Source organism: Pan troglodytes, chromosome 8 (genome assembly GCF_028858775.2).
Source record: "Pan troglodytes isolate AG18354 chromosome 8, NHGRI_mPanTro3-v2.0_pri, whole genome shotgun sequence".
In the NCBI taxonomy this organism is placed as follows: domain Eukaryota; kingdom Metazoa; phylum Chordata; class Mammalia; order Primates; family Hominidae; genus Pan; species Pan troglodytes.
This window is the reverse complement of record NC_072406.2, coordinates 39,139,446-39,167,376: the sequence shown is the minus strand read 5'-3', so window position 1 is coordinate 39,167,376 and position 27,931 is coordinate 39,139,446. Positions and strand designations below refer to the sequence as shown.

Below are 27,931 nucleotides of genomic sequence, written 5' to 3'. Positions count from 1 at the left end.
CCTCCTAGACCTCTAAAGATTTTTTCATATTATGTTTCTTATAATTCTTCTGAATGATTTTTATATAAACTGCACAATAGAAATTGAAAAAGAAATCCACATACCGCTTTATAAAGTTAGCAAAAAGTATCCGATGGGAGAATCCTAGCCTTCGAATTCTTGCTGTTTCCAGAATTCCTGTGTACCGAAGCTGTAGCAGAACTTTCTCTTTGTCATATTTTCTTGCCTGACGCTCATTATTTGGTTTGATGCAACGGACAAAATGAGGTTGGCCCACCACCATTTTAGACAACAAATCCATCAGGGAATACTATAATATGCAACAAAAATAAATTTCCCAATGTAGCATACAAAAACGTATGAGCTTGCAGGCCTTTCTTTTTACTACAAGAATAACATTCAAAAAATGAATGTTATAAATGCTCCCATTAGTCACAGTAAATGGAGGAAAATCTGTTTTAATGAACATTTTATTTATAGTATAGTTCTAAAAAATACAGATTTACTTATAAAAATGTAGAGGCTGTAACTAGAAATTTAGCTATTAAAAGTTTGCTTATAAACCATTAAGGCAACTTTAATTAACAGATAAAATTATTTTTGATGTAGTTTGTAAGCAATTATATACTCTTAGGCTAATTTACCAAATTATAATATTATACAATCTTACTAATCCTCCTTATATATTAATTTCCTTGTCCAACTCTCTCTTTATAGATGGTAAAAAAGGGAATACTTTACAACAGACACTGGAGCTTATTGGAGGGTGGAGAGTAGGAGGAGGGAGAGGATCAGGAAACACAACTAACGGGTACTGGGCTTAATACCTGCGTGATGAAATAATCTGTTCAACAAACCTCCATGACACAGCTTCACCTATATAACCAAACTGCACATTTACCCCTGAACTTAAAATACAATAAAAAAAAGGGAACACCTTAATCCCTGTTAGGATCATCTCTCAGTTTAAAATAAGGACAGAAAAGTTAACAGCGTTTAAATGTAAGAAGTAGATATAAGCAAAGTGAAATCCAATTAAATATTTTTATCAGTTCTAATTTGATCGTTTTCTTATTTATTTTTGGATAATTTAAAAAATTCAAGTAGATATGAAACTGTGTTCTATAGCAATACCTTATTAAAACAGTAGCCAATTACTAGACAAGTAAGTATAACATATTAGGATAATCAACTAAAAGTGGAATCCCAGAAAGCAAGTATCTCAAAGACCAGGATCACATTTATTGGTGAGGTAATGTATGGACACAAATAGCAATTGACGGCTGGATCCCGTTTAGTGTTGGAAATGTAAGAGCCTACAGTCATAAAGCCAGTGCAAAACAAATGCTGAAATTGGCAACCGACAAAGCTCTGAATTTGCATGGCTTCCTCTTGGGCACTGAGGCTCAGATGTGATCTTTTCAAACAGCTGGGCCTGTCACTTTGGAGCCTTTTTCATTACATTTATCTGTAAGTCATCGTTCCTTTACTCATGCGAACATCTGCCAAGTACTGGTGGTACAGGGGTGATACTCTGAGCAGGACCTTCCTGCAATTTAGGCGCTGGTTTTTCTGAGGGACTAAAGCATAGTGTTACACTGTGTTCAGTCTTCTCTGCAGAATGAAAATAGCTTTAAAAACACACTTCATGTTAGGTGGGATTATCTTCTATCATTTCTCACTTCAGCCTGAAGATTAAAAAGATTTCATGAACTAATCTGGTTTAAACATACATACAGTGTTTGATGCCAACAACAGTGGTATGATAATGGTGTTGGGTAACTCACTTAAAAAAAGGAAACAACTTGGCTGTAAATACGTTCAGTGATTCACCTGTGCTGCATTTCTGATGTAAAGTGAAATGTATTAGCAACAAACGTCAGGTATTAAGCATATAAATGTACTGGCACTACTCAAAGATGATTAAGTACACACTGTCTTCTATGAGCTTAGGACTTAAAAAATATTTAGTAAAGGTACTCATATATTTTTTAAAGAATTTTATGTTTCTGCTAGAGAGTTGGATACATTCACTGAACACTTAGAGTAAATTTAATCTAATTTCCTCCACCTCCTCCACATTAAATTACATAAGTAATAACTCCAAGTTTTAGTGGTATTTCCTTCATTTTCATTGGATGGTTAATAGGTTTTTATCAGAATAGGTAAACAAGAACTGGAACCAATAACGGAAGGGTTATCTAGAGCACAGAGGAAAAAAAAGTACTTGGTTTTTTTCTTTTATCCTACATTGCCCAAGGAAGGAAGGTCGCCTTGATGCTATGCTAAGCACACTCTCTTAAGCACGTTACCGCATCTTCCTGATGACTCTTCTCCTCGCACCATTCCTACACGGGCTCTATTTTCCTTTTGGGGTTTTTAGCTCTGTACAGGCAGGGTGATATGAAATGGAGATGGATGCTCAGCCTTGCCCTATCTGTCTACTCTAAAATCATTCAGGATGGGGAAGGAGAATTGGTAGTTATCATAGCATTGAAGTAAAAATCCTTTTAGGTTTTATTCTAGTGGAAATGCATTCTGTTCCATGGACAAATTTTAATCAAGGTATAGACTTTCATTAAGATTGACCTGGGATACAATAATTTCACAGGTAGAATGTAAAAATAAACCAATCTGCAGATTTTGAAGGTAGATGCTAACATATCCTGTATCTAACAATAGTAAATGGAATACAATAAACATTCTCTTTGCTAGTGTTACTGGCTTTTGATCTGTAACTCATTTAGACTAAATAGCACCCCTAAGCACAATACATCATAGTTTAATATCTTACTCTAAAATATGATGCAACTGTTTGTGTTTTCATGTTGGTTGTCTCTCTGGCATGACGTGTGGCTTCTCCAGTGTCGCCCTAAGGAGACCAAGGAAGACAGTGATGCTTTGGTATCTATTGTACTTTATTATCTACAGAGAGCATGTGGCATTTACCTTCAGGCTATCTTAGTTTATGCATTCAAATATGTAAAACAGCAAAATGTTGATATTCTTCCTTTAGGTAATTGTTTCGTCAGTCTCATTGGAATTTGAATTGGTCTTATGTAGACTGTGAATATCTCTCATCTTCACTAGTACATTTTTAGTTGGTCTTAGTGTAACATTTAAAACTAGCTAAAAAACGGCTAGGCATGGTGGCTCATGCCTGTAATTGCCAGCACTTTGGGAGGCCGAGGCAGGCTGGTCATTTGAGGTCAGGACTTCAAGACCAGCCTGGCCAACATGGTGAAATCCTGTCTCTAGTAAAAAAAAATTAGCTGGGTGTGGGTGGGTGCCTGTAATCCCAGCTAATCAGGAGGCTGAGGCAGGAGAATCACTTGAGCCTGGGAGGCAGAGGTTGCAGTGAGCTGAGATCATGCCACTGTACTCCAGCCTGGGTGACAGAGTGAGACTCTAGTCTCAAAAACAAACAAAAACAAAAACTGCCCCCAAAAATTAGCTAAAAAAGAAGAGTTGGAAATATTAATATATCAGAAATGCATGATTATTTTAGCCCCCAGCAGTAACAAGAACATAACATAAATATCTGTTCAAACAGAAAAGCAAGATCAAAGGGAGAAAAACTAAAAAAAAACTGTTGACTTTGAGAAGCATACAAATATTGCCATCATACCGGTTAGATTCTTAGACTCACTGCCAAGAAAAAAAGCATTTTCTTACCTTTGCCAGATTGATTAATTTTTCTGAAGTCCTCATTTGATAGTTTATAACATTTTTAGTTTTAGAATGTGGCAGATTACCTATGAGAATGTAGAAAAATGTAATATACCTTTTAGAATCCTTAATGGCTAGATGATTTTTCCCATTTACTTAAATGTTAAAATAAGCATTGTTAATCCTGCAATATTCATAATCATATGCTTGGTTAACTATTTATGGAGGAACTTAGGAATAAAAAATATTATGTAAAAATGTACAACAAATTTTAAATTCAGAAAAAAACTCTTGAGCTTGGAAAACAGAAAAGGCCGAGGTGTTGGGTTTCCTTTGAATTGCTACAAGACTTGAGATGATTATGACTGAGGGAGCGGTTTGCTTCTTATTTTTTTGTGTGATAAATGGCATCTGAGATTTTCTTTAACACAGGCTAAGCTTTAAAATTGGTCTGAAAAATCATATGAATCATTAATTTGCATGAGGTGGTTATAAGCAAATCAACTATGGTTGGAGGCAATGTCCTTTTTCAATCTAACTTTCAGAAACGTGCTTCATTCTAAGGACTACACAAATGCACACAACCCAAAGCAGTGAAAAAATTATGGCCTGAGAAGCCAGAAAGACTTGGCTTTGAATCCCAGGTATAGTACTTAAACTGTGTTGCCTTTGGGTCATTTACTTAGTCTCTGATCTGCACCCAGAATCCATAAAATGGGAATAATGGTGATTTCCTCACAGAGTTTTGATGAAATGCGATAATATGTCTGGCACATGGAAGGCCCCTGAAATGCAGTTCACTTTCACAGCTCTCACCCCACCAAGCACAAGGAACCAACCAACCCACAATCGAAGAGTTTATTATCCTAATAGTAATGTGCAAAATATCTTCAAAACGCAGTATCAATTCAGAAAGATCATTTCTTGTCTCTCTCCTTCTTCTAGGTGATAAGTAGAGGCTGAATGTTTTAGGCAAATCTTTCCCATTCTTTATGGTTGCAAAAGGCTGGCCTAAGATGGTGCAGGAAGGAATCGTGATGGGAATGTGCCTGGCAGGGCCTCTGCTCTGCTTCCTCCCCTCCATCCGAACTCCAGGGGAGGGGCTGAGATGGGTGTGTGCCACAGTTTCCATGCTAGGCTTGCCCTGCACACTGCCCTGTTCACTTTTCAAAATGTGAAACTTACTGACTACAGCAGAGTGGACAGAGACAGTAACAGATGATCTTTAGAGTGGCAGTTTCAGGAATTTCGCTTAAATTTATTTATGTAGATCAACGGGAACTAAAATTAGCATAGACCTTAATTTCTGAAAATATATCCATTTTGGTTTTTATAGCTCACCTAATGAACAAACTTGTGATAAACCCAACTAAAGACGTGAGCTGCAAGTAACTGTGGTGCACTTTCCCCTAAAAATGGCTGAACTGTATGTCATATGTGAAGTCATATATACAAAGGGCCATGGTTATTTTAGAATCTTGAAGACAGCATAATATAGAATTGAAGAACTCTAACTCTAACATTTTCCATTGGGAAACCTTGGGAAAGCAGCTCAACACTTTCAAGCCTTAATGTCTTATTTGTAAAAAAGTAGTGCCTCCTTATTGTGTTGTTATTAGGAGTAATTGAAGGTGCTTAGCACGGTGCCTAGCACATAATAGATAACAAAGTTGTCTATGATTATTATTACATGTTTGCACATCTGGGTGAATATAAAATCCATATGTCTTTGCTATCTCTGAGGTTCTGAGTTTATTGAAACATACTTGACTATTAAGTTCTTCTCTTCTCCCTGGCCAACCAAACACTGTTCTGCTGATAGCCAAGCAACACAACATAGTATTTAGAGCCTGGCTGCATATTTTATAAGGGCGAAAAACATGGAATTAGATGGGTAGATGCTGTTGGTGTATATGAAAAGGGATGGCAATTGTTAAAGTCAAAATTAATGACTTTTGCTTCTGGGTCAGATAAAGTAACACCGACTAGATTAACCTTCGCACCTCAAACAACTAAAAAGACATACATTGTTCAATTCAATGGACACAGGAAGGGGAATATCATACTCTGGGGACTGTGGTGGGGAGGGGGGAGGGGGGAGGGATAGCATTGGGAGATATACCTAATGCTAGATGACGAGTTAGTGGGTGCAGTGCACCAGCATGACACATGTATACATATGTAACTAACCTGCACAATGTGCACATGTACCCTAAAACTTAAAGTATAATAAAAAAAAAATTAAAAAAAAAAAAAAAAAAAAAGACATACAAAATGAAAAACAGGTTTCATACATTGTGCGTCAAGCAGTGTAAGGACATTGATCCCTAATAGAGGGAAGACAAATGAGGTGAGCCCTCTGATTGTGCCAGCTTTCTGCCTGGAGAAGTGTCAGCCTGAAATGCAGGGAGTGAGGGAACTCAGGTAAAGCCTGGGAAAATAAGCCAACATAACCAACAGAAAACAAGTGGCAAGATGATAAGAGTCAAATCCAACCATATCATTAATCACATTAAATGTAAATCATCTAATCATCTCAATTGAAAGGCAGAGATTGTCAGACTGGATTAAAAAAAACCAAGACCCAACTATGTGCTGTTTAGAAAAACCCTACTTTGAATATAAAGAAAAACAATAAGTTGAAATTAAGAGTATGGAAAAAGATATGCCATTCACTCACTAATCATAAGAAAGCTGGAGTCTCTATATTAATATTAGGCAAAGTAGACTTCAGAACAAACAATACTGCCAAGGATGAAAAGGGTCATTACATAATAACAAAGGAGTCTAGCCATCAAGAAGACATAACAATTTTAAATGTTTATTTACCTAATAATATAGCTTAAGAATACATGAGCAAAAACTGAAAAAAAAGAGAGACAAATTGACAGCTATAGCCAAATATTTAAAAATCCCTCTCTCAGTAATTGATAGAACCAGGAGAGAGAAAAACAGTAAGAATACAGAAGACATGACCAATACTCTCAATCAAGTGGACCTAATTGACATTTATGGAACATTTCATCCAACAACCAGCAGAATAAACAATATTTTCAAGTGCAAATGAAAATAAAATAAGACAGATAATATTATGGGTCTTAAAACATATCTCAATAAAGTTAAATGGATTAAATAACACAAAGTATGCTCTCTGAACACTATCAAGTTAAATTAGAAGTCCATAAATAATATTTGAAAAATCTCACCTATTTGGAAACCTTATAAACTCTTATAAATAACCCATATAAGTGCTGATATTAGAAAAATGTCTTCTTAAATCAATGATCTAAGTTTTACCTTAGAAATGAAAAAAGGAAACAAAATAAAACACAAAGTAAGCAGAGAAAGAAAACAACAAAGATAAACGAGAATGAAAAAGAGAATGAAATAGAAACAAAACCAATAAAAAAATCAATGAAACCATTTGAGAAGATCAATAAAATTAATACATGTCTAGGAAATCTATCAAGAATAAAATGAGAGAAGACACAAATTACCAACGTCACTTATGAGACAGCTGACATAACTTCAGGATCTACAGATACTAAAAGGATAGTAAGAAAATGTTGTAATCAACTGTGTCAATAAATTTGACTATGTAGATGAAATAAATTTCTTAAAAAACACAATCTACTAAAGCTCACTCAAAAATTAGATAACTCAGATAGCTTTATATTTATTAAACAAATTGAATTTGTAGTTGAAAACCTCGCAAAACATCCTTCAGGCCCAGTTGGCTTCACTGGTGAATTCTACAAGGCAACTTAGGAAGAAATAATACTCATTCTACTATTCCTGAAAATTGAAGAAAAGGCAATACTACTCAATTTATTCTATGAGGCCAGCATTACTGTGATTCCAAAGTCACAAAATGAAGCATAAGAAAACTACAGTGCAATATTCCTCATAAACATAGATGCAAACATTCTTAAAACATGTTTGCAAACTGAATTCAGCAATATATAAAAAGTACAATGCATCATGACCATTTGAGGTTTTTCCCAGGAATGATTAAAAAATCAGTCACTCACCATTTAACAGATGCAGCATTGTTCATAATAGCCAAGATATGATCAACCGAGGTGTCCATCAATGGATGATTGGATAAAGAAAATGCGGTGTCTACACACACACACACACACACACACACACACACACACACACACACGAATACTATTCAACATGGTTGAACCTGAAGGACACTATAAGTGAAATTAGCCAGTCAAAAAAGACAAATACTGGATGGAATTTGTGGAATCTAAAAAAGTTGATTTCATAGAGCTAGAGAGTGGAATGGTGGTTACTAGTAGTTGGGGTGGTTGCAGTGAGAAGAGGTGGGTTGGGGAGATGTTGGTCAAAGGATAAAATGTCAGCTAGATAGGATACGTAAGTTCATAGTATTATATACTTGAAAATTGCTAAGAGAGTAGATTTTTAAGTGTTCTCACCACAAATAATTATATACAGTAATGTATATGTTAATTAGCTGGATTTCATTATTCTACAATGTACGTATACTTCCAAATGTCATTTGTATACAATAAACACAATTTAAGCTGTCAATTTAAAAAAATAACAAAAAAAGGGTAATCTATTCAGTAGATGTGGAAAAAGCATTTAACAAAATACAATATGCATGCCTGATAAAAACTCAGGAAATTGGCCAGGCGTGGTGGCTCATACCTGTAATCCTAGCACCTTGGGAGGCCGAGGCGGGTGGATCATCTGAGGTCAGGAGCTCAATACCAGCTTGGCCAACATGGTGAAACCCCGTCTCTACTAAAAATACAAAAATTAGTTGGGCGTGGTGGTGCACGCCTGTAATCCCAGCTACTCGGGAGGCTGGAGTAGGAGAATCTCTTGAACTTGGGAGGTAGATGTTGCAGTGAGCCGAAATTGTGCCACTGCACTCTAGCCTGGGCAACAGTGTGAGACTCTGTCTCAAAAAAAAAAAACACGAGAAACAAAAACAAACAAACAAAAAACAACCAACAACAAAAAAAACCATTCAGGAAATTAGGAATTAAAAAAAAAAGTAACTTCTCCCCTGATAAAGGGCTTCTATGAAAAAATCTACAGTTAACATTATACTCAGTGGTGAAAGACTAAAAGACTACTCTTTCCCCAAGATCAGGAAAAAGGCAAGAGTGTTCACTCTTGCAACCTGTCCTGTGTTCAACACTGGTGATTGCATTGTGATTCTAGCCAGTGCAACCAAGAAAAAAGAAGTCAAAAGGAAACATATTGGAAAAGAACAGGCAAAACTCTTTCTTCACAGACAACATGATCAATCTGTGAAGAAAATCCTTTGGAATTAACAAAAAAAGCTACTCTGATAAATGAGCTTAGGAAGGTTGCAGGGCAAAAAATCAATATACAAAAATCAATTAGACTTCATATACTGGCAAAAACCAGAATTTCAGTTAAAAATTACCATTTATAATCACATAAAAATGTGATACACTAGCAGATAATTTGGCAAAGGATGTGCAAAACTTGTACAGTGAAAACTACAAAATGTTGCTGAGAGAAATTAAGGGAGACTTAAATAAATGGAGAGCTATACTGTGCTGATTGGAAGATTTAATGTTGGGAAGATACCAATTCTCCCATTATTGATCTATAGTTTCAGTGCATTCCAATCAAAACCCAACCAGGATTTTTGGTAGAAATTGACAAGCTCATTCTAAAACATATATGGAAAAGCAAACAAATTATAATTACCTAAACAAGCCTGAATAAGAACAAAGTCAGGTTAACTTGTACTGCCTGATTTCAGGACTTTATAGAAAGCTACAGTAGTCAAGAAGTGTGCATTAGCCTAAAGATAGATAAATATCATGACACGCAATAAAGAGTCCAGAAATAGACCTATTTATTAGTCAATTGATTTTTCAAGGAGTGTCAAAGCAATTCAATGGGGAAAGAACAATCTCTTCAACAAATGGTGATAGAACAGAGAGGTTTGGAGGGAAGGATTATAAAGGGTCATGAGAAACATCATTTGTGAGTGATGAATATGTTCACTATTAATCATGGTGATAGTTTTACAGGTGCTTATATATGTCAAAAACTCATCAAATTTTACTGTTTAAATATGTACTGTTTCTTGTATTTCAGTTATACTTCAATAAAACTATGAAAAAAGAAATGCAGAGAACAATTTTAAACTCCAGTAAAGAAAAACAACCCAAACTATATTTTTTCTACTTACAGCAAATGCAAGGATGTATTATGGTTGGGTGGAACAAAGACACATCCATTTTTAATCAATAAGAGAGCCCACCAAACTTTTGGAACCTCAAAGAATCATCCAAAAGCTGCCCATTCCTGATTTGCCCAGGTAATTCTGAACTCTGGAGGTCAGTATACTCTTGTAGTGAGTAGCTAGGATACCACCACATTTTCTGCATGACTGCTGCAAACACTTACCTTTAATGAAAAACTAGCTTATTTATATTCATTTTTATATTTTCTTCAGATGATCTGGGGCAGAGGATATTAACAAATGAATATTTAGTGAGCCAAAAACAAACTCACATGAAAAATTAAGGATGAAATTAGTGAAAAGCACAGAGATAGAAACTATTTGATTGGGCTTCAGAAAACTTCCAGTTAAGGAAAATTGTCTTACCTGTTTTGGTCAGAGGGTGGTTGACTAGTTGCCTAATTACACTGTTGTCGGATGACCTCAAAAGTAGCACAATGTCAGTAGGAAGAGTGTCTCTGTTTTTGGCTAAGAATCCACTTGCATTATAGAGGACCTGTTGATACAGTATGCTATAATTATCACAATCAATGTCATTGTCATCCTCCTCCTCACCATCATCATCATCAACAACAGATACTCATTATGAGCTTACTCTATGTTCAGCAACAGGGATACAAGCATTTACTAAGGTAGCCCCTTATCGTCTTAAGGTAGCTCCTTATCATCTTAAGGTAGCTCCTTATCATCTGTGTCTCACTGATTTTATTTGGGTTGAAATGACCAAAAAGGTTTGATTCCTCTCATTTATTACGTTAGGAATTTGGTGTGTTTCTTTTCTCTGTTTGGAGGGATGGAGCAGCATAAAGGAAGCATATTGAGCCACAAAGGCATTCCTATTTCTATGATAATTGATCCACCTGTGTTGAATTGGCCATGATAGATTTTTATCTCAGTAGTAGTGTGATTTAAATACACTGTGGCTTTTTGTGTTTCTGGCACTTCTAAATAATGTTATTACTTTAAAAAAAGTTTAGAGATGAGGTCTTGCTATGTTACCCAGGGTGGTCTTGAACTCCTGAGCTCCAGTGATCCTCCTACCTCAGCCTCCCAAAGTGCTAGGATTACAGGCGTGAGCCACCATGCCTAGCCAATTTTATGACTTTTTAAAGATCAATGTAATCCAAAGATTTCTGTGGAATGATCCAATATAGTATTTGTTATGGGTCAAATTGTGTTCTTCCAAAATTCAGATTTTGAAGATGTAAACTTTCACTGTGACTGTATTTGGAGAAAGGGCCTTTATGGAGGTAATTAATGTTAAATAAGGTATAAGAGTAAGACCCTACACCAATAAGACTTGTGTTCTTATAAGAGCAGGAAGAGGAACCAGGGATATTTCTCCCCACTCCCTATGCTCACATAGCAAAGGCCATGTGGGGACATCTTGAGAAGGTAGCCATCTTCAAGCCAGGAAGAGAGGCCTCCCAGATGCTAACCCCACTCGGAGCACTTTGATCTGTCAGCCTCCAAAACTGTCAAAAAAATAAATTTCTGTTGTTTAAGTCATGCAGCCTGTGATATTTTTGTTATGGCAGCCCGAGCAGACTAATAGATTGTTTCTTTAGATAACTTTAGATAACTTTAAGTTCTGTGTAATTTTATTTTTATGTATTTTTCATTTGATACCTTCTTTCTTGATCTGAATATCCTCTTTGTCCTCCCATATTTATGACATCATTGTGAAGGAATGACCTGTCATTCTCTGCAGAAGGAAGGAAAGAGAGCATCCTCTGGGTCTAGGACAACAAATCTGAGGTTTTCTCTGCTGTGGGAATGTGTTTCTGTCAGTGTAGAGACATTTCTTCCTCTAACTGCATCATAATCCATTCATCTGGCTTAGCTCAGTTATCTGACTGTACCTCCAGCCTGGCACCTTCTCTTCTTGAAAGGGAGGAGGGACAAAGAGTGCAGTAGAGAGAGAATCATCTAAAGTCTGAAAAAGGCAGTTTATACCAAAGGTCCTCAGGCATTGTTACAAGAAGGAAACAAATAGGTAACCATTGCCAGCTAATCTCACCCAAGGATTCTTTCAGTTTTGTGTCTTTTCTTTTTGTTTTTTCTTAGTTACTTAAAAACGATTCCTCTAGAAAAACTATAACCTTATGATTGTTAAACTAAGAGAAAGACTTTTCTTTTAACCTCTTCAGCATAGATGCTAGAAGCACATGCCCTGGAGTGGGTCTGGCCTCCATAGTGAGTGGCTAGCAAAGGACAGGATGGATTACAGGACATCAGAGGGCATAATTAGGGCCAGTGGGGGCGGAAACAGACAGCTATGACATTATCATTATCTATAAACATTTTGGGCCATAATTTTCATGTCTATCCTATTATTCATTAAAAGGCTAAGGAGAAACTCAGTCATAATTCTTAAGAGTTCTTACCTTTCCTGCATAATGGTGAATTCCAAAACTAAGTTCCATTCTTTTGGGTCTCCAGAAGTATTGTGATTTCAGGTTACCTTCAAATTTTTCTGTAGAAAAATACTGAACTCAAATATCAAGCATGTATGAGATCCTCAAAAAATACTGCGAAAATTATTTACCATAAAAAGGACAATGTACAGTGAACAAAGACAGAAAATTTTACATAGCTAATATATGCAGATTTGGAATAGAATTATACATGGTAAAGTAAAACTCAAGATCATTAATTTCCACCATTACATTACGATTTAGGGCATCAGTCCTCAAGCCATGTCATGCATCAGAGTCACCTCGAGGGTTTTTTTTTTTTTTTTTTGAGACAGAGTTTCGCTCTTGTTGCCCAGGCTGGAGTGCAATGGTGCGATCTTGGCTCACTGCAACCTCCACCTCCTGGATTCAAGTGATTCTCCTGCCTCAGCCTCCCAAGTAGCTGGGATTACAGGAGCCCGACACCATGCCTGGCTAATTTTTTATATTTTTAAAGTAGAGACAGGGTTTTGCCATGTTGGCCAGGCTGGTCTCGAACTCCTGACCTCAGGCGATCCACCTGCGTTGGCCTCCCAAAGTGCTTGGATTACAGGTGTGGGCCACTGCACCTGGCTGAGGGTTTATAACACAGGTTGTGGGCCCTAATTGCAGAGTTTCTGACTCAGTAGGTTTGGGGTGGGATCCAAGAATTTGCATTTCTAACAAGTTCTCAGGTGATGCTGATGTTCCTGGGCAGGGGACCACATTTTGAGAACCACTGGTAAGGAGGAAGTAAACTACTTTAGACTGACCAAAGAGGTTTGTAAAACACAGTTTGATGTCAAGCCATGAGACTAAAAATCTGGTGTTTTTGCTCTCTTTTCTACTTGTAGAGCTATAAATTATTATTGATTACATGAGAAATAAAACATGATCTTAAAGGCAGCTGAATTTCTATAACAATTTTACCACCTTCGGAGAACTTATTCTAGAAGGATCATTTGATCTAAAAATCAACTGACTGCTATGAAATGATTTTCCCCACCACTTTGGGGTCAGTTTATTTTCCATCTAGTATTGTCCAATTCGAGGAGAAATTAAGCCAATCAGTGAGTCAGAAAGAAGGAACATCACAGACCTAATGGTAAGAAAGAGGCTCTGCATGTCACCCAAAGTAAATGACAGAAAGATGTGAATCCACATTTTCTGAAAATATTTCTCATACAGAAAAAATACCTCCTATCATCAGGGAATACAATGTTCTGCGTTTAAAAACATTTTTTTTTCAGATATCTGAAAAATCTAAAGTTTTTTTTTCTTTTTTAATTTAAGGAGTAAGACATTTTCATTTTAACCAGCTTGAATGGTGGTCTTTTAAAATGTATTATACATTTCTCTGCTTTTTCAAACACAAAAATGAATACATTTAATCTTACTTTGATGACTTAGGATTATTATCATGAATATTTATTAATGTACTGTAACTTAGAGGTTATTAAGGTATTTGAAGCGATTTGCCTCTATTAAATAAATGAATAGCACAGAACATCACAGATTAATTTATTTCCTACCTGTTAACTATCTCTTTTCAATTCCAGAGCTGTCCTTTTGCACTGCTCACCAATTTCTAATTTTGGGCTGGAAAATTTCTAAGGTAATTTATAACCTGTGATTCTATGGTTGAGCTTCACCACAAAATAAGGAGAAGTCCAATATTTAAACTTGCTTAATTTATCACTAAATATTTTACCCTATCATAAACATGCACTGGTCCAGGTATTAAATCCAAAGGCTCTTCTTTAAAGTCAAATATGCAGGCTTTGTGACAGCTATTTTCTCCCAGATAATTTAAAGCCATTTAAAAAATCATTCAGAATGACAAGACTCTATTCATAAAACCATGCAGACACACTGGACTGAAAACTCACCTACAAGAGTCTGGTCAGTGGCCTTGGGAAATCTACTTTCTTCATCAAGTAGGGAAAGTAAACCCATTGGCTTTTGCAGAAACATATCTAAGAGGGGCCGGTTATCCTCATATTCAATAACTCTAGCATCCACATCTTCATTTAGGTATTCATTCTATAATAAAGACAAAACCACTTAAAACTGTGAATAATATATAGCTTGATAGCAATTACCTAAAATTTTACTTTGCATATATTAAAATAAATTGCTCCCTTTGACCTTGCTTTTTTTGTGACGGAGACTCGCTCTGTCGTCCAGGCTGGAGTGTATTGGTGCAATCTAGGCTCACTGCAACCTCTGCCTCCAAGGTTCAAGCAATTCTCCTGCCTCAGCTTCTCGAGTAGCTGGGATTACAGGCACACACCACCATGCCCGGCTAATTTTTGTATTTTTAGTAGAGATGGGGTTTCACCATGTTGGCCAGGCTGGTCTCAAACTCCTGACCTCAAGTGATCCTCCCGCCTCAACCTCCCAAAGTGCTGGGATTACAGGCATGAGCCACCGCGCGCGGCCTGACCTTGCTCTTAAACTGAGATTATCATTTTATTTTTCTCTCCACAGAGCTGCTTGTTCCTTAAAGTCTGAACTGATTATACTCAGGATAGTAATAAAAGAAGCTCTAGTCTCCATACCAGAATTATGGACATCCTAAGTTTTCAAGATGTAGGAAAATATGTTGTTAATGAGAAGTAACAAAATTATGTTCCAGACTTTACAGAATATTTAACTAGATACATCTTAGAGGTATACTTTCCCCACTGAATCTCTCAAGCACAGGTATATAACTTTTCAATCACAATTCCAGACATTTACGTAGTTACAAGACAGCAGAGAGTTATAGAAACAACCAGTGGATTTAGAACCAAGGACACATAGGTTCATCTCTGGGCTCTGCCACTTGCCTAGCCACAAAATCCTTTGGAATTTCATTACTCTATAAACATCTATTTTCTAATCTATTAAATGGGGGTGACAAACCCCACTTCACAAAGTAAAAACATATGGCATATTAATAATAATTTGCTGTTGAGTATAGTGTAATATAAGATGTGTAAAATAGAAACAATGAACCACAGATAATTACTGTAGGGTTAAGGTACCAGCACAGCATAGGTACCTATGATCTACTTTACAAAAGGGACATGAAGGCTTGTGCCCAGTTGGCTTCTATGACTCTGCCTTTACACTGTCCCCAGCCCAGTGCTGAAGTCTGTTAGACAGAGTACATGTGTGACCTCTGAACTACGACATGCAGCCATGCTTGCATGTGGGGGAGTCACTGCTTCTCAGGTGATAAGCAACCATTCCTGGGTAAGTGTATGAATCAATCACTGACTCGAGTGGAACACTATGTGACATTCCCATGTTTAAATTACAGACCATTTTCATTGTTATTTTAATATATTCTTTAATTAATTGAATACCGAAGGCAAGGCACTATAGTGGATGACAGAGAAGTTTAAAACAAGCTCCTGGCCCTCCACAGAGTTCAAATATAATTTGAAATAATGCGAGTAACATAAGATGGATAGTTATGATGTATAATGTACTACAATAGTAAAGAGAAAGAAAAATTTCTGGGAACATCTGCAATGTAGCCAGTGGCAGGTGGGACATTTTGATAAGCCAGAGCTTTTAGTCACTATGGTAGGGGCCTTATGAAGCTGAAATTTCATTTCAAAGGTGTCACCAGGAAAAATAAATGCATATTTTTAAATAAAATGAAATCTAATGCATAAAAATGAGAAGAATAGATGGTCTAAAAGGTGGAGAACCTGAAAGGCATTTAGCTTATCCAGTATAAGAAAATGAAAACGATGACTTGAAGTTTCACAGCTTTTGTATTTGAAGGTAACCTTGGGAGAAGTGAGTAGACCTAGAATTATTTTACTGTTAGACACATCATGCTCACAGCATATTACAATTTAAATGGCAACTGCAAAGTTGAAAACAGCTTTTGTCTGTTTTATATAGAAAGTACACGAGGTTAAGGTCTAAACTAATGCATTTGTCATTTCTATTTGCCTGTGTCAAAATCCACTGACTGTTTTGTGGCGGGTTACACAGAGCAGAGATGAGTGGCGTGGAAAACAATGGGCTCCCATTCAAGACACTTGTTAGTATTAGGGACTTCAGGCAAACCAAAGAAGAAAAAAACGCTATTACTCAGAATTTATAAAATACTTATAGCAAAATTATAATGCCTAAAATAATTATGTATTATATAGCAGTTATGATCCCAAAATACTTAGTTGTTTTCAAGCATATGGAGAAAGAAAGCTCCTATTTCTTCAGAAAGTCCTCTGCTCTGCCCTGTACATTAAAAATATATTTAGGTACTGGCACAGTGGCACATGCCTGTAATCCCAGCACTTTGAGAGGCTGAGGCAGGCAGATCACGAGGTCAGGAGATCGAGACCATCCTAGCTGTCACAGTGAAACCCCATCTCTACTAAAAATACATAAAATTAGCCGGGCGTGGTGGTGGGCACCTGGAGCCCCAGCTACTCAGGAGACTGAGGCAGGAGAATGGCGTGAACCTGGGAGGCAGAGGTTGTAGTGAGCCGAGATCGCGCCACTGCACTCCAGCCTGGGCGACAGAGTGAGACTCCATCTCATAAAACAAAAAACAAACAAACAAACAAACAAACACATATACATTTAAAGCATAAGGTGAGCAGAGTTACTAACTGTATTAAAGCTGAAGTGTTTAGCTAATGTAATTCCTACTCTCTTCAGACTGTCTGAGTTCCCTTTTGAAAATAGATGAATAATCATTTTATATATATTTTCTTCAGGAAAATCATTAGATTTAGATGTTAGGAAATCCCACACCTGGACAAAGTTGTCCCTTGTTTTTCTTCTTCTTTTTTTTTTTTTTGAGACAGAGTCTCGCTCTGTCACCCAGGATGGAGTACAGTGGTGTCATCTCGGCTCACTGCAACTTCCACCTCCCGGGTTCGAGTAATTCTACCTGCTTCAGCCTCCCGAGTAGCTTGGATTACAGGCACCTGCCATCATGCCCAGCTAATTTTTGTATTTTTAGTAGAGACGAGGTTTCACCATATTGGCCAGGCTGGTCTTGAACTCCTGACCTCAGGTGATCCACCTGCCTCAGCCTCCCAAAGTGCTGGGATTACAGGCATGAGCCACCGTGCCCAGCCTCTCCCTTGTTTTTCATTGAATTTTGAGTCTGAGTCATGAAGCAGCACAGTGGCAGGAAAGCCCACAGAAGCTTGGCCTAAACAACCAGCTTAAATATTTAGGGCCAAACGGCCATTCCAGGAGAGATTCAAGATGATTACATTGAGCCCTCAGACTTGCACAGCAGCATGGAAGGGTGGTCACCATGGGCTGAGAGAGGCTGCAAGTGTCCACATGGCTTGTAAATCAGGTGCAAATTTAAGCACAGATTTCTCAGCACAGATGAGTAATACAATGAGGTTCACTTTCATCATTCAGGTCTCACCTCCTCAGAGAGACCTTCCTTCATCTTCCTAATTCAGCAATTTCCCTTCCTTAACTGGTCACTCTCCATGCACTCTACCATGCTCTGGGGTACCGCTTTGTGCATCAAGCTTTTCTGTATTTTCTATTACATCTTAAAACTGATTAGATGATCACATGGTATGAACATTTTACAGGCACCTGAAACGTGTTTGTAGATTGACTTTTTTTTTTAGACAGTCTGTTGCCCAGGCTGGTGTGCAGCGGCATGATCTCAGCTACCTGCAACCTCTGCCTCCTGGGTTCAAGTGATTGTCCTGCCTTGGCCTCTAGAGTAGCTGGGATTACAGGCGTGCCTGGCTAATTTTTGTATTTTTAGTAGAGTCGGGTCTTGCCATGTTGGCCAGGCTGGTCTCAAATGCCTGACCTCAAATGATTCCCCCACCGCACCCCAACCTTGGCCTCCCAAAGTGCTGGGATTACAGGCATGAGCCACCGTGCCTGGCCATAGATGGATTTTTGAAAGCTTGAAGAAACTGCACTCTAATAATAAACACTTCTAACTTGCTGCATCCTCACCAGCAATGAATATTTTCATTAAAATATTTTTAATCTTTTGGGAGGCTGAGGCGGGCAGATCACCTGAGGTCAGGAGTTCAAGACCAGCCTGACCAACATGGAGAAACCCCATCTCTACTAAAAATACAAAATCAGCTGAGTGTGGTGGCTCATACCTGTAATCCCAGCTACTTGGGAGGCTGAGACAAGAAAATCACTTGAACCCAGGAGGTGGAGGTTGTGGTGAGCCGAGATCATGCCATTCATTGCACTCCAGCCTGGGCAACAAGAATGAAACTCCATCTCAAAAAATATATATTTTTTAAATCTATTTTTGATAGGGGAAATGGTAGCCTATTGTATTTGCATTTCTTTGATTATGTATTTACTTAAGAGGATAGATTTGGGGGGAAGTAAAGTAGATACATGCTTAGCACATACTACATACTTAATGTCTGTCAGCTATTATTAGGAGTATTATTGTTTTGAAACCACATAATAAGAAACATGACATGTTTTGGACTCAGAGGCTTCCTTACAGCATCAGTTGTTGTGATGTTGCTGACGATTTGTGAAGCTAGCAATCAGACAGAGTTAAATGAAGGGAAAGGCTCCAGGACTTTCTTGAAAACATCCTTGGTGTCAGGTTGATGTTTGCTCCCTGGTCTCTTTCCCATTTCCTTCTGTGTGTCCTCTTGTTTGTGGGACAACATTCCACAGGAATCCATTCATGAAGCTGGCATTTGAGTGACTTTCCTGGGGAAATCATCCTCTTGAGTTTGATCTCAGTGGACTGACTTCACAAGGGCAGTCACAACATCAGCTATGGTTTCCCTCACCTGCAGGTCTAGACTCCTTCCTTGTCAGCTTGCTCACACTGCTTCTATTGCTCTTGCATTGCCTCTCTGTGGCATACGAAGTAAGACTTCTCTTGCCGTTTCAATAATATGAGTCATTTTGAAGAAAAATGTAAGCCGCAAGCTTGGAAATTTTTCCTTCTATCACCATGATGATGATATTATTATCATAACATAATCTTATCAGAAGGTTCTTGAGATATGACAAGCTACAGTCTTCAAGTGTTCCTTAGAATTTGACTTTTAACAGAATTCTAAAACATTGTTAGAAGTCAGATTTCTAATAATAAAAAATACAGTTGGAAGACCTAAATGAGGTACCATTAGTTGGGAAGATGGACTAGAATAATGGTGAACTATCGGGGGAATATGCCCCCAATATTTCAACGTAGGTTCTTTCTATTTTCCATAAATGTCAGCCGGCTGATAAATAAAGATAAACAGTACAAAGAGAGGAATTTTACAGCTGGGCCACCGGGGGTGACCTCACATATCAGTAGGACCGTGATGCCCACCTGAGCCTTAAAGCCAGCAAGTTTTATTAAGGATTTCAAAAGGGGAGGCAGTGCAAGAACAGGGAGTAGGTCACAAAGATCACATGCTTCAAAGCGCAAAAAGGAGAACAAAGATCACATGCTTCTGAGGAAACAGAACAAGGGCAAAATCAGAAACTCCTGATAAGGGTCCAACAAAGATCACAAGGCAAAGGGTAAAAGCAGAATTACTGATAAGGGTCTATGTTCAGCAGTGCACATATTGTCTTGATAAATATCTTAAACAACAGAAAACAGGGTTTGAGAGCAGAGAACCAGTCTGACCCCAAATTTACCAGGGCGGGGTTTTTCCCCACCCTAGTAAGCCTGAGGGTACTGCAGGAGACCAGGGCATATCTCAGTCCTTATCTCAACCACATAGGACAGACATTCCTAGAGCAGCCGTTTATAGACCTCCCCCAGGAATGAATTCCTTTCCCAGAGTATTAATCCTTGCTAGGAAAAGAATTTAGTGATGTCTTCCTTACTTGCATGTCCATTTATAGGCTCTCTGCAAGAAGAAAAATATGGCTCTTTTTGCCCGACCCTGCAGGCAGTCAGACCTTATGGTTGTCTTCCCTTGTTCCCTAAAATCGCTGTTATTCTGTTCTTTTTCAAGGTGCACTGATTTCATATTGTTCAAACACACGTTTTACAATCAATTTGTACAGTCAACACAATTATCACAGTGGTCCTGAGGTGACACACATCCTCAGCTTACAAAGATAACAAGATTAGGAGATTAAAGTAAGACAGGCATAAGAAATTATGAAAGTGTTATTTGGGAACTAGTAAATGTCTATGAAATCTTCACAATTTATGTTCCTCTGCCGCAGCTCCAGCTTGTCCCTCCATTCGGGGTCCCTGACTTCCCGCAACAGTGAACTATTTCAAATCTTTGTTTCCTTAGTTGAAGTTCTGAAATTACCCATGTCTGGAATAATTTAAAATATAGAATAACCTACATTTCTAGTTCACAAATAACTTTAGGATTCAGAAATGAATATTTATTGCCCTTCTATGTAGTACCTAAATCTTTAAGAATCAACAATAATTTTATTTTTTATATAGTCTCATCACCTACATTAGTACACACCAGACCAATCAACCTGTACTTACTGGGTCTTTTTTTTTTTTTTTGAGACAGAGTCTTGCTCCGTGGCCCAGGCTGGAGTGCAGTGGCATGAACTCTGCTCACTGCAAACTCTGCCTCCTGGGTTCAAGCAATTCTCATGCCTCAGCCTCCTGAGTAGCTGGGTACAGGTGCATGCCACCATGCCCCACTAATTTTTGTATTTTTATTACAGATGGATTTCACCATGTTGGCCAGGCTGGTCTCAAACTCCCGGCCTCAAGTGATCCTGCTGACCTTGGCCTCCCAAAGTGCTGGCATTACAGGTGTGAGCCACCATGCCCAGCCAATCTGTACTTAGTGTGTTTTTATTTCTTAGCACCAATCCAGATAGCAGTAGATGAACACTGCCTAAGTAGGCTGACTACATCCTCAAGTAAAAAATAGACAGGTTCTAGAACAGTCTTCTCCCCACTCCCTCTGACACACTACCTCATCATTTTACTATAGGAGAACACTCTCTACTACCTTCTGACAATTTTATCCAAGCCCAAAGTTTTAAAAAGATTCTTCCAAAGTCACCAATTGAAGTGATTTGAGGACTTTGGCTCGTGACATCTTTCTTTTATAAAAGGCTGGTATATGCAGTGACAGGGAACACTTAGTTTTTTCACAGAACTTACACCTGGGGAACAATGTCATAGCCTTCTCTGATAGGCAAGTTCACCATTTGACACTGCTCCACAGTTGTAGATATTTCAGAATGGGGAAATGTTAATAGCTGGTATATATGACCCTCAATATTCTCCTGTGTTTCTTGTTTTCAAGTCATAAATCAGTATCTCTTATTTTTATAAGTTTAGTCCACTTTTTTATGGTCCTACCCATTTTAGGTCACGGAAGGAAGAATGAGATTTATATCATGAGATGGCACTGGCAATTCACCTGGGTTTGTGATGCTGTCTTTGTACAGATCACTGGAGAGGATGTGACATACTCAAATTCCAGAAATGTTCGAGGAGTGCCTACTCTGTGTGTGGTTAGGGGTAGATGGGGCTGGGGAAGGTAGAATTTAAAGATCAGAAAGATAGAGTTTCTGTTCTTTTTTTTTTTTTTTTTTTTTTTTTTGAGATGGAGTTTTGCTCTTTCACCCAGGCTGGAGTGAAGTGGACCCAATCTCAGCTCACTGCAACCTCTGGCCCCCGGGTTCAAGCGATTCTTCTGCCTCAGCCTCCCGAGTAGCTGGGATTCTAGACACCCACCACCATGCCCGCTAATTTTTGTATTTTTAGTAGAGATGAGGTGTCGCCATGTTGGCCAGGCTGGTCTCAAACTCCTGACCTCAGGTGATTCAGCCTCCCAAAGTGCTGGGATTACAAGCGTGAGCCACTGCGCCTGGTCGAGTTTCTGTTCTTTAGGACATGGCAAAGATGCTCTCTGCCTTTCCATTCCAACCCTAAAATCGTGTCTGAGATTTCTTTGCTTGTGGCTGTATTCTCCTTTTCAGTTGTTCCACCTTCTAGTTCTAGTTCCTTCCTGTGAGGGGTCTCCAGCTGTCACAACCCTTGCCAACCTCTGCTGCCAGCCTAAGTGCTCCCTGGGATTTCCTGCCTTCTTTTATCCTGCCTCATGTTGATTCTCCTCGGCTTTTCATGTTAAGACTGACCTACGCTTCTTTTCTTTCCTTCTTTCTAATCCAATAGAAATAATCTAATAATTAATTAATAATTTATATTTATGAATTAATAATAACCTAATAATTAGTAATCTAATAGATTATTCTAATAAAGTAATATCCTATGAAGAAGAAAAAGGTGCTCTTATCTATTTAGAAAGAAAGAAGGAAAGAGCACCTTTTTCTTCTGCACAGGAGATTACTTTACTAGATCCCTGGTCTTTGCTTACTTGTTTGTTCATGAGGAAAACCATGGATAGCTGTCAGAAGCCCTTTACTCTGGTCCTGGTTTCATTTCACTGTCCTATAACCTTGGGCAAATCACAGTTGAGGAGAGGGAGTCATTTTAATCAATGAAATATAGATAACCTATTTAGGTTTCTTCTAATATGTCAGAATGCACAACTTCTTGGATATGTTATAAAACTCAATGAATAAATGTGGTTAAGACTGTGGACAGAAGGTTTGCAACAGGAAAGAAGCTACATAGACACATATAGTCCCTGAAGTCTGTATTTTAGTGAAAGAACTCTTACTCACCCCTGCTCAAATGAGTGTGCCTATTCACGAAAACATTGCCCAGGGTAGAGAGAAACCATTGAGAAGAAGTTGCTTATTCTAACCATTGACAAAAATCCTCCTTTATCAAACAGAAAGATTTTGAAGGTTGAAAATCTAAGATTTCTTTAAGGGTGCTACCATAACTCAGGATGAACTGAGTATGTTTTATGTTTATTACAGTGAAAAAAAAACTTTTGCCACTTTTCATTTTGAAATAATTTAAAACTTACAGAAAATTTCAAGAATAGTAAAAAGAACTCCCGTGTACCCTTTACATGGTGTTTATTCCACAATTGTTAAGCTTCATCATGTTTGATTTTTCATTCTCTCTTTCTATATACACATATTTTAATAATACTTTAATGAAATAACTTTTTTAAATTCTAAAAAATGGTGATAATACTTGTCCTGTAAAAACATGAACTCTTGTTATGAAATAAGATTTATGATTTGAAATCTATTTCTTCCTGTATTTTCTATTTGAAGCTGATATTGATGATCCTGTTAGTTTTTATGTTAATGTTAATAGCAAGTCACAGAGAATGCTGGCCATCATTAACTTGAGATGACACAAGTCATTAATTCAGAATATGACAAATAACCTAATGAGAAAGTATTTTGGATAATTCCTAATAAAATATTCATGTTTTATTTTACATACATTTTATTACAATTTGAAGAGATGAGCTTTAGAATATTTCTCCCTACAGCAGCTTCCTTATTCAGAAAAAAATATATATACTAATGCATGCTAAGATGAAAATTCCAATTTAGTCACTTTTTGGATATGATGCCTGTTTCTCAAAACTATTTAAGAGACATAAAGGAGTTTACAAATTTATATTCTATTAATAGGTATCAGCTTAGAATAAGGAGGCATTTGGATTAGAAATTCAGAAATACAGTGTTCTGTATATCAGGATCTCTTTCACCTTAAACTATTTTTCCATTACTGCCATGTTTAAATCTTTACCAAAAAATTGTATTTTGGTTTGTCAATAGTATGCTGTAACCTCACATGTAGAAAACAACAGTACTATCATATGGATCTAGACTTCTAACTATGTATTTCACTGAGAATTACTTTTTATCAAAACTTCTGAAAATTTAGCCAGGTATGGTGGTACAGGCCAGTGGCCCCAACTACTCAGGAGGCTGAGGTAGGAGGATGACTTGAACTCAGGAGTTCGATGCTACAGTGAGTCTTGATTGTGCCACTGCACTCTAGTTTGGGCAGCAGGGCAAGACCCCAACTCAGAAAAGAAAAAAAAAACTTTTAAATTTAAGAATATCATTAAATTATCAAAATAAGTAACACAAATCCCCACATCACATTAAGGGTGTCGACCAAGCTTCACCAATGAAAGAGAAACAGACTAAGTGTGCTACGCAGCTGCCTAGCAGGGATGAGGAACACAGAGCCTGAGAGTCCGTCCGCGAAGCCAGAGGGAGAGAAGAGCAACAGGTCCACAGCCCAGAGCTGCTGCAAGGGCCCCGAAACACCTCCAACCAACCAACCACGTGGACATCAGCTGCCATCTTCAGTGTGTGAAACATTTAAGGAATATTTAATAACCTAACACTTGGTCAAGCACTTAAAAAGGAAGATTTGTTGTATTAAGGGCTTCTCAAATGTATTTGGCTGCTTTGACACTTAAAGGAAATGCTTATCACTTGGAGAGCTAAAATGGGATAAATGTTACCATTTGCACACATATGACTTAATAGGGAAGAAAGTTGAACTTAAAATAATAATTCACACTTTTGAGCAAAACAATGTGAAGACACTGATAAGGGGGTTATTTTTAATCATCCACACATTTTTAAAAATCAGATGACTGGTTTTTACTTTATAATGTAAAAAGTTTTGAAAATGTAGGTATTTTATATTAAGTGAATTTTTATTCCTTGTAATTGCCACAAATTATATGTTGGAGCCCACATTTAAAATCTCAAACACTGTAAACTTTAGAATGTGAGCAGCTGGAGATGAGAGTCATACACATTACTTTCTGCAAGAGAAGCTAGAGCCATAATTGCAGTTATTGTTTCCATTATGTGCTGTAAATAGTAATAGTTTCCTGCTTCTAAAACGACTTCTGACATTCAGTTCCAAACCCATAGATGCATGTCTAAATGATGTCTGTAAAAGCTCATCCTTCTACAGAAATAAATAGTAATAGCTCATTAAAAAAAAAAAAAAAAACTTTAGTTCAGTTAATAGTCAGATGTGCTGCTCTAATGGATGAAGAAAGCTTATCCAAAATACAAATAGGCACACATAAATAAGTGGAGTGAATCTTTAGGATTCTAGATCAATACGCTGTAGCATCATACACATGTTCTAGGTGCTGACTGGCCCTTAAGAACAGTGGCATTTGTTCCAATTCAAAGTCATGCCCAGGATTGACCAGTCCTTGGTATGTACTCTTCTTGATTTGAAGTATAAACTTCTAGGGAGCAGGGATCATTTCTTTTGTATGTTCTATACCACAATGATGATACCACAGTGCAAAATTAAGACAAAGGACAAAAACCACCACTACAGCAGCTGCATGAGAACACTTTTGACAAGGTATGTACATTTCTCATGTGGGATTCTAATATGAGATAGGTGATTCCAGAGAACTTCAGTCGTTATATCACAGTTTGATTACTGTTAAGCTCCCTTTCCGACGGAAGAAAACCACAAAACAAACAAACAAAACCAAAACCTTGGCTACATATTTATCGTGGAAATTCAGCATGAGGGCTATTGTGAAAAAAACACTTCCTTTCTTGGCAATGGAATACTGCCATTTGAGCTGCAAACTAAAAGCCTCTCAGAAAATGGAAGTTGACAGTGTATGACACAATAATGGTGTACGAATGTAATAGCGAAGGCTGAAATATGAATACTATATTTGTGGAATTGATACAATTGAGAGTAAATTATATACTTTTTGGCTGCAACTCATTTAGAAGGGGTTGAGTCTTAAATTTTAAAATAATTACAACTATACTTCTTGGCTGATCATCTTCTATTTGCAGGGTGGGGACACAGATTACCATCTAATTTTCAAACTATTGTTTTGAGATACAAATAGTATCTTTAGATTTCATTAAAATAAATATACATAAAATTATTCTCCCAGTGCCAGGAAACTGTAAAAGCTTCAAATACTATAAAATATCAAACTCCAGGAAAATTTTAGGAGCTACATATTTTACACATAGAAAAATAATGCTTCTATACACAAGCTCTCTTAACATTCTAAATATCTAGATAATAAGGAAAATAAAAGGATACAAAGTGGATGCTCCAGGTTGTTACTAAGAGATTCTGAGGCATATAGTAACTGTCCATGGGAAAGCAGGCTATAAGAGAAAGGAGGTATAGCTGCCAGTGAGTGGATAATAGAGATTCCTGGATTTAGGAAAATGTTTCAAAGGTAATGCAAACAGGTGGAAACAATTCCAAGAAACATAAAACTATCTACTCTGCATGCTATAGATTGGGTCACCATCATAAATTCTTTCACAAAAAATGTTTTACTGTAGTTTCTTGATCTTTTTTTAATGGAAGGCAATGGGAAAATGATATTATGATATTCAAAATACCATTGTAAACAGCTTTGCTGGAGTGTCCCACTGTCTATTACAAATACACTGAAATTGGACTAAATAGGAAAATACTTTCAGCAGACTGTTATTTATGTTCCAGTGTTGTACAACTGTCAATAAAAATAATGTTTATTGGTTTAAGCAGGAACAGAGGTGTTTCATCTGTAAAGGTGCTGCCCAAGGCTTGTGCCGAGATCTGGCCGGATCATTTGTAAGTCTCATGAAAGTAAGAACACTATTTCTTTCTGAAATAATAGGCAATAATGGCTCTATTAAACTAAGGAGCTCTCAGTTAGGTCAAATCTGTAATTATATTCGACCAAAAAATGTAGACCAAGACTTTAATTCAAGATTTAATAGCAGTTTCTCATTTACAGAAATTAGTGTAAGTGTGCTCTTTGTCTGTGATAGCTACATACAATTAGTTAGCTTTTCTCAGTTACATTTTCAGCATTCACCTGGGAGTTAGAAAGAAAAAACAAGTACACTCACATGTTAAAATCAAGAGAGCCATTGACTAATTCTGTATCTTCTGGATAACACATTCAGCAATCTGATCATACTCAACTGCCAATGTCTGGTTCATAAGATTATGAAGCAGAAATTCCTAGATAGTTATTCCAGGAAGGCACCTGAAAGGACTGGAAATTGTTTTAATTCCTCAAAATGCTTTGTATAATCCTGGATTCTAGTTGAATGTTTTATTTTGTTGGGGGAAATTTTGAGTTGTTTTATTTCAAAATCCTCTCAAGGGTAATCTTAAAGGGCTTTATAGAATAATTTTTGTAACAAGCCCTTAGACAAAAGAATTAACAGCATTGGGATCATGAATGAAATTCAAGGCCAGCAATCAAAGCAACTTGTAGGCCAGGATTGGTGGCTCATGCCTGTAATCCCAGAACTTTGGGAGGCCGAGACAGGCAGATTGCTGAGCTTGAGCCCAGGATTTCAAGACCACCCTGGCCAAAATGGTGAAACCCCGTTTCCATGAAAAAATACAAAAATTAGCCAGGTGTGGTGGTGCATGCCTGTGGTCCCAACTACTTGGGAGGCTGAGGCAGAAGGATTGCTTGAGCCTGGGAGGCGCAGGCTGCAGTCAGCCAACACCACCCCACTGCACTACAGCCTGGGTGACAGAGTGAGACTCTGTTTCAAAAAAAAAAAAAGCAATTTGTAAACTAACATTTTATAAACAGTGAAAAGCAATAATTATTGAAATATCTGTACCTTGGTTAAGGCTAAAACCACAGTCTACCCAACCATCAAAAGAACAACAGAGATCTACCAATGCAAGTCACTAATTCATCACATGAGCAATGCATGG

General features: G+C 37.5%; 1 protein-coding gene across 14 annotated transcripts in view; it reads right to left on the bottom strand.

Moving 5' to 3' along the window:
* The window catches only part of MYO3A (myosin IIIA), a 285,430-nt gene that overhangs the window by 55,190 nt on the left and 202,309 nt on the right, over positions 1 to 27,931 (bottom strand). For all 14 annotated transcript variants that reach the window (XR_010146830.1, XR_010146831.1, XM_063781509.1 and 11 more), the window contains 6 exons: positions 14,262 to 14,415; positions 12,325 to 12,413; positions 10,304 to 10,433; positions 3,676 to 3,755; positions 2,795 to 2,872; positions 105 to 310 (listed from right to left, as the gene is read on the bottom strand). Coding sequence is in view for 12 of the 14 variants with exons in the window: in XM_063781509.1 (XP_063637579.1) it covers positions 105 to 310; positions 2,795 to 2,872; positions 3,676 to 3,755; positions 10,304 to 10,433; positions 12,325 to 12,413; positions 14,262 to 14,415 (737 nt within the window). In the remaining 2 variants the exon portion in view is untranslated. The remainder of the gene's footprint in view (positions 1 to 104; positions 311 to 2,794; positions 2,873 to 3,675; positions 3,756 to 10,303; positions 10,434 to 12,324; positions 12,414 to 14,261; positions 14,416 to 27,931) is intronic.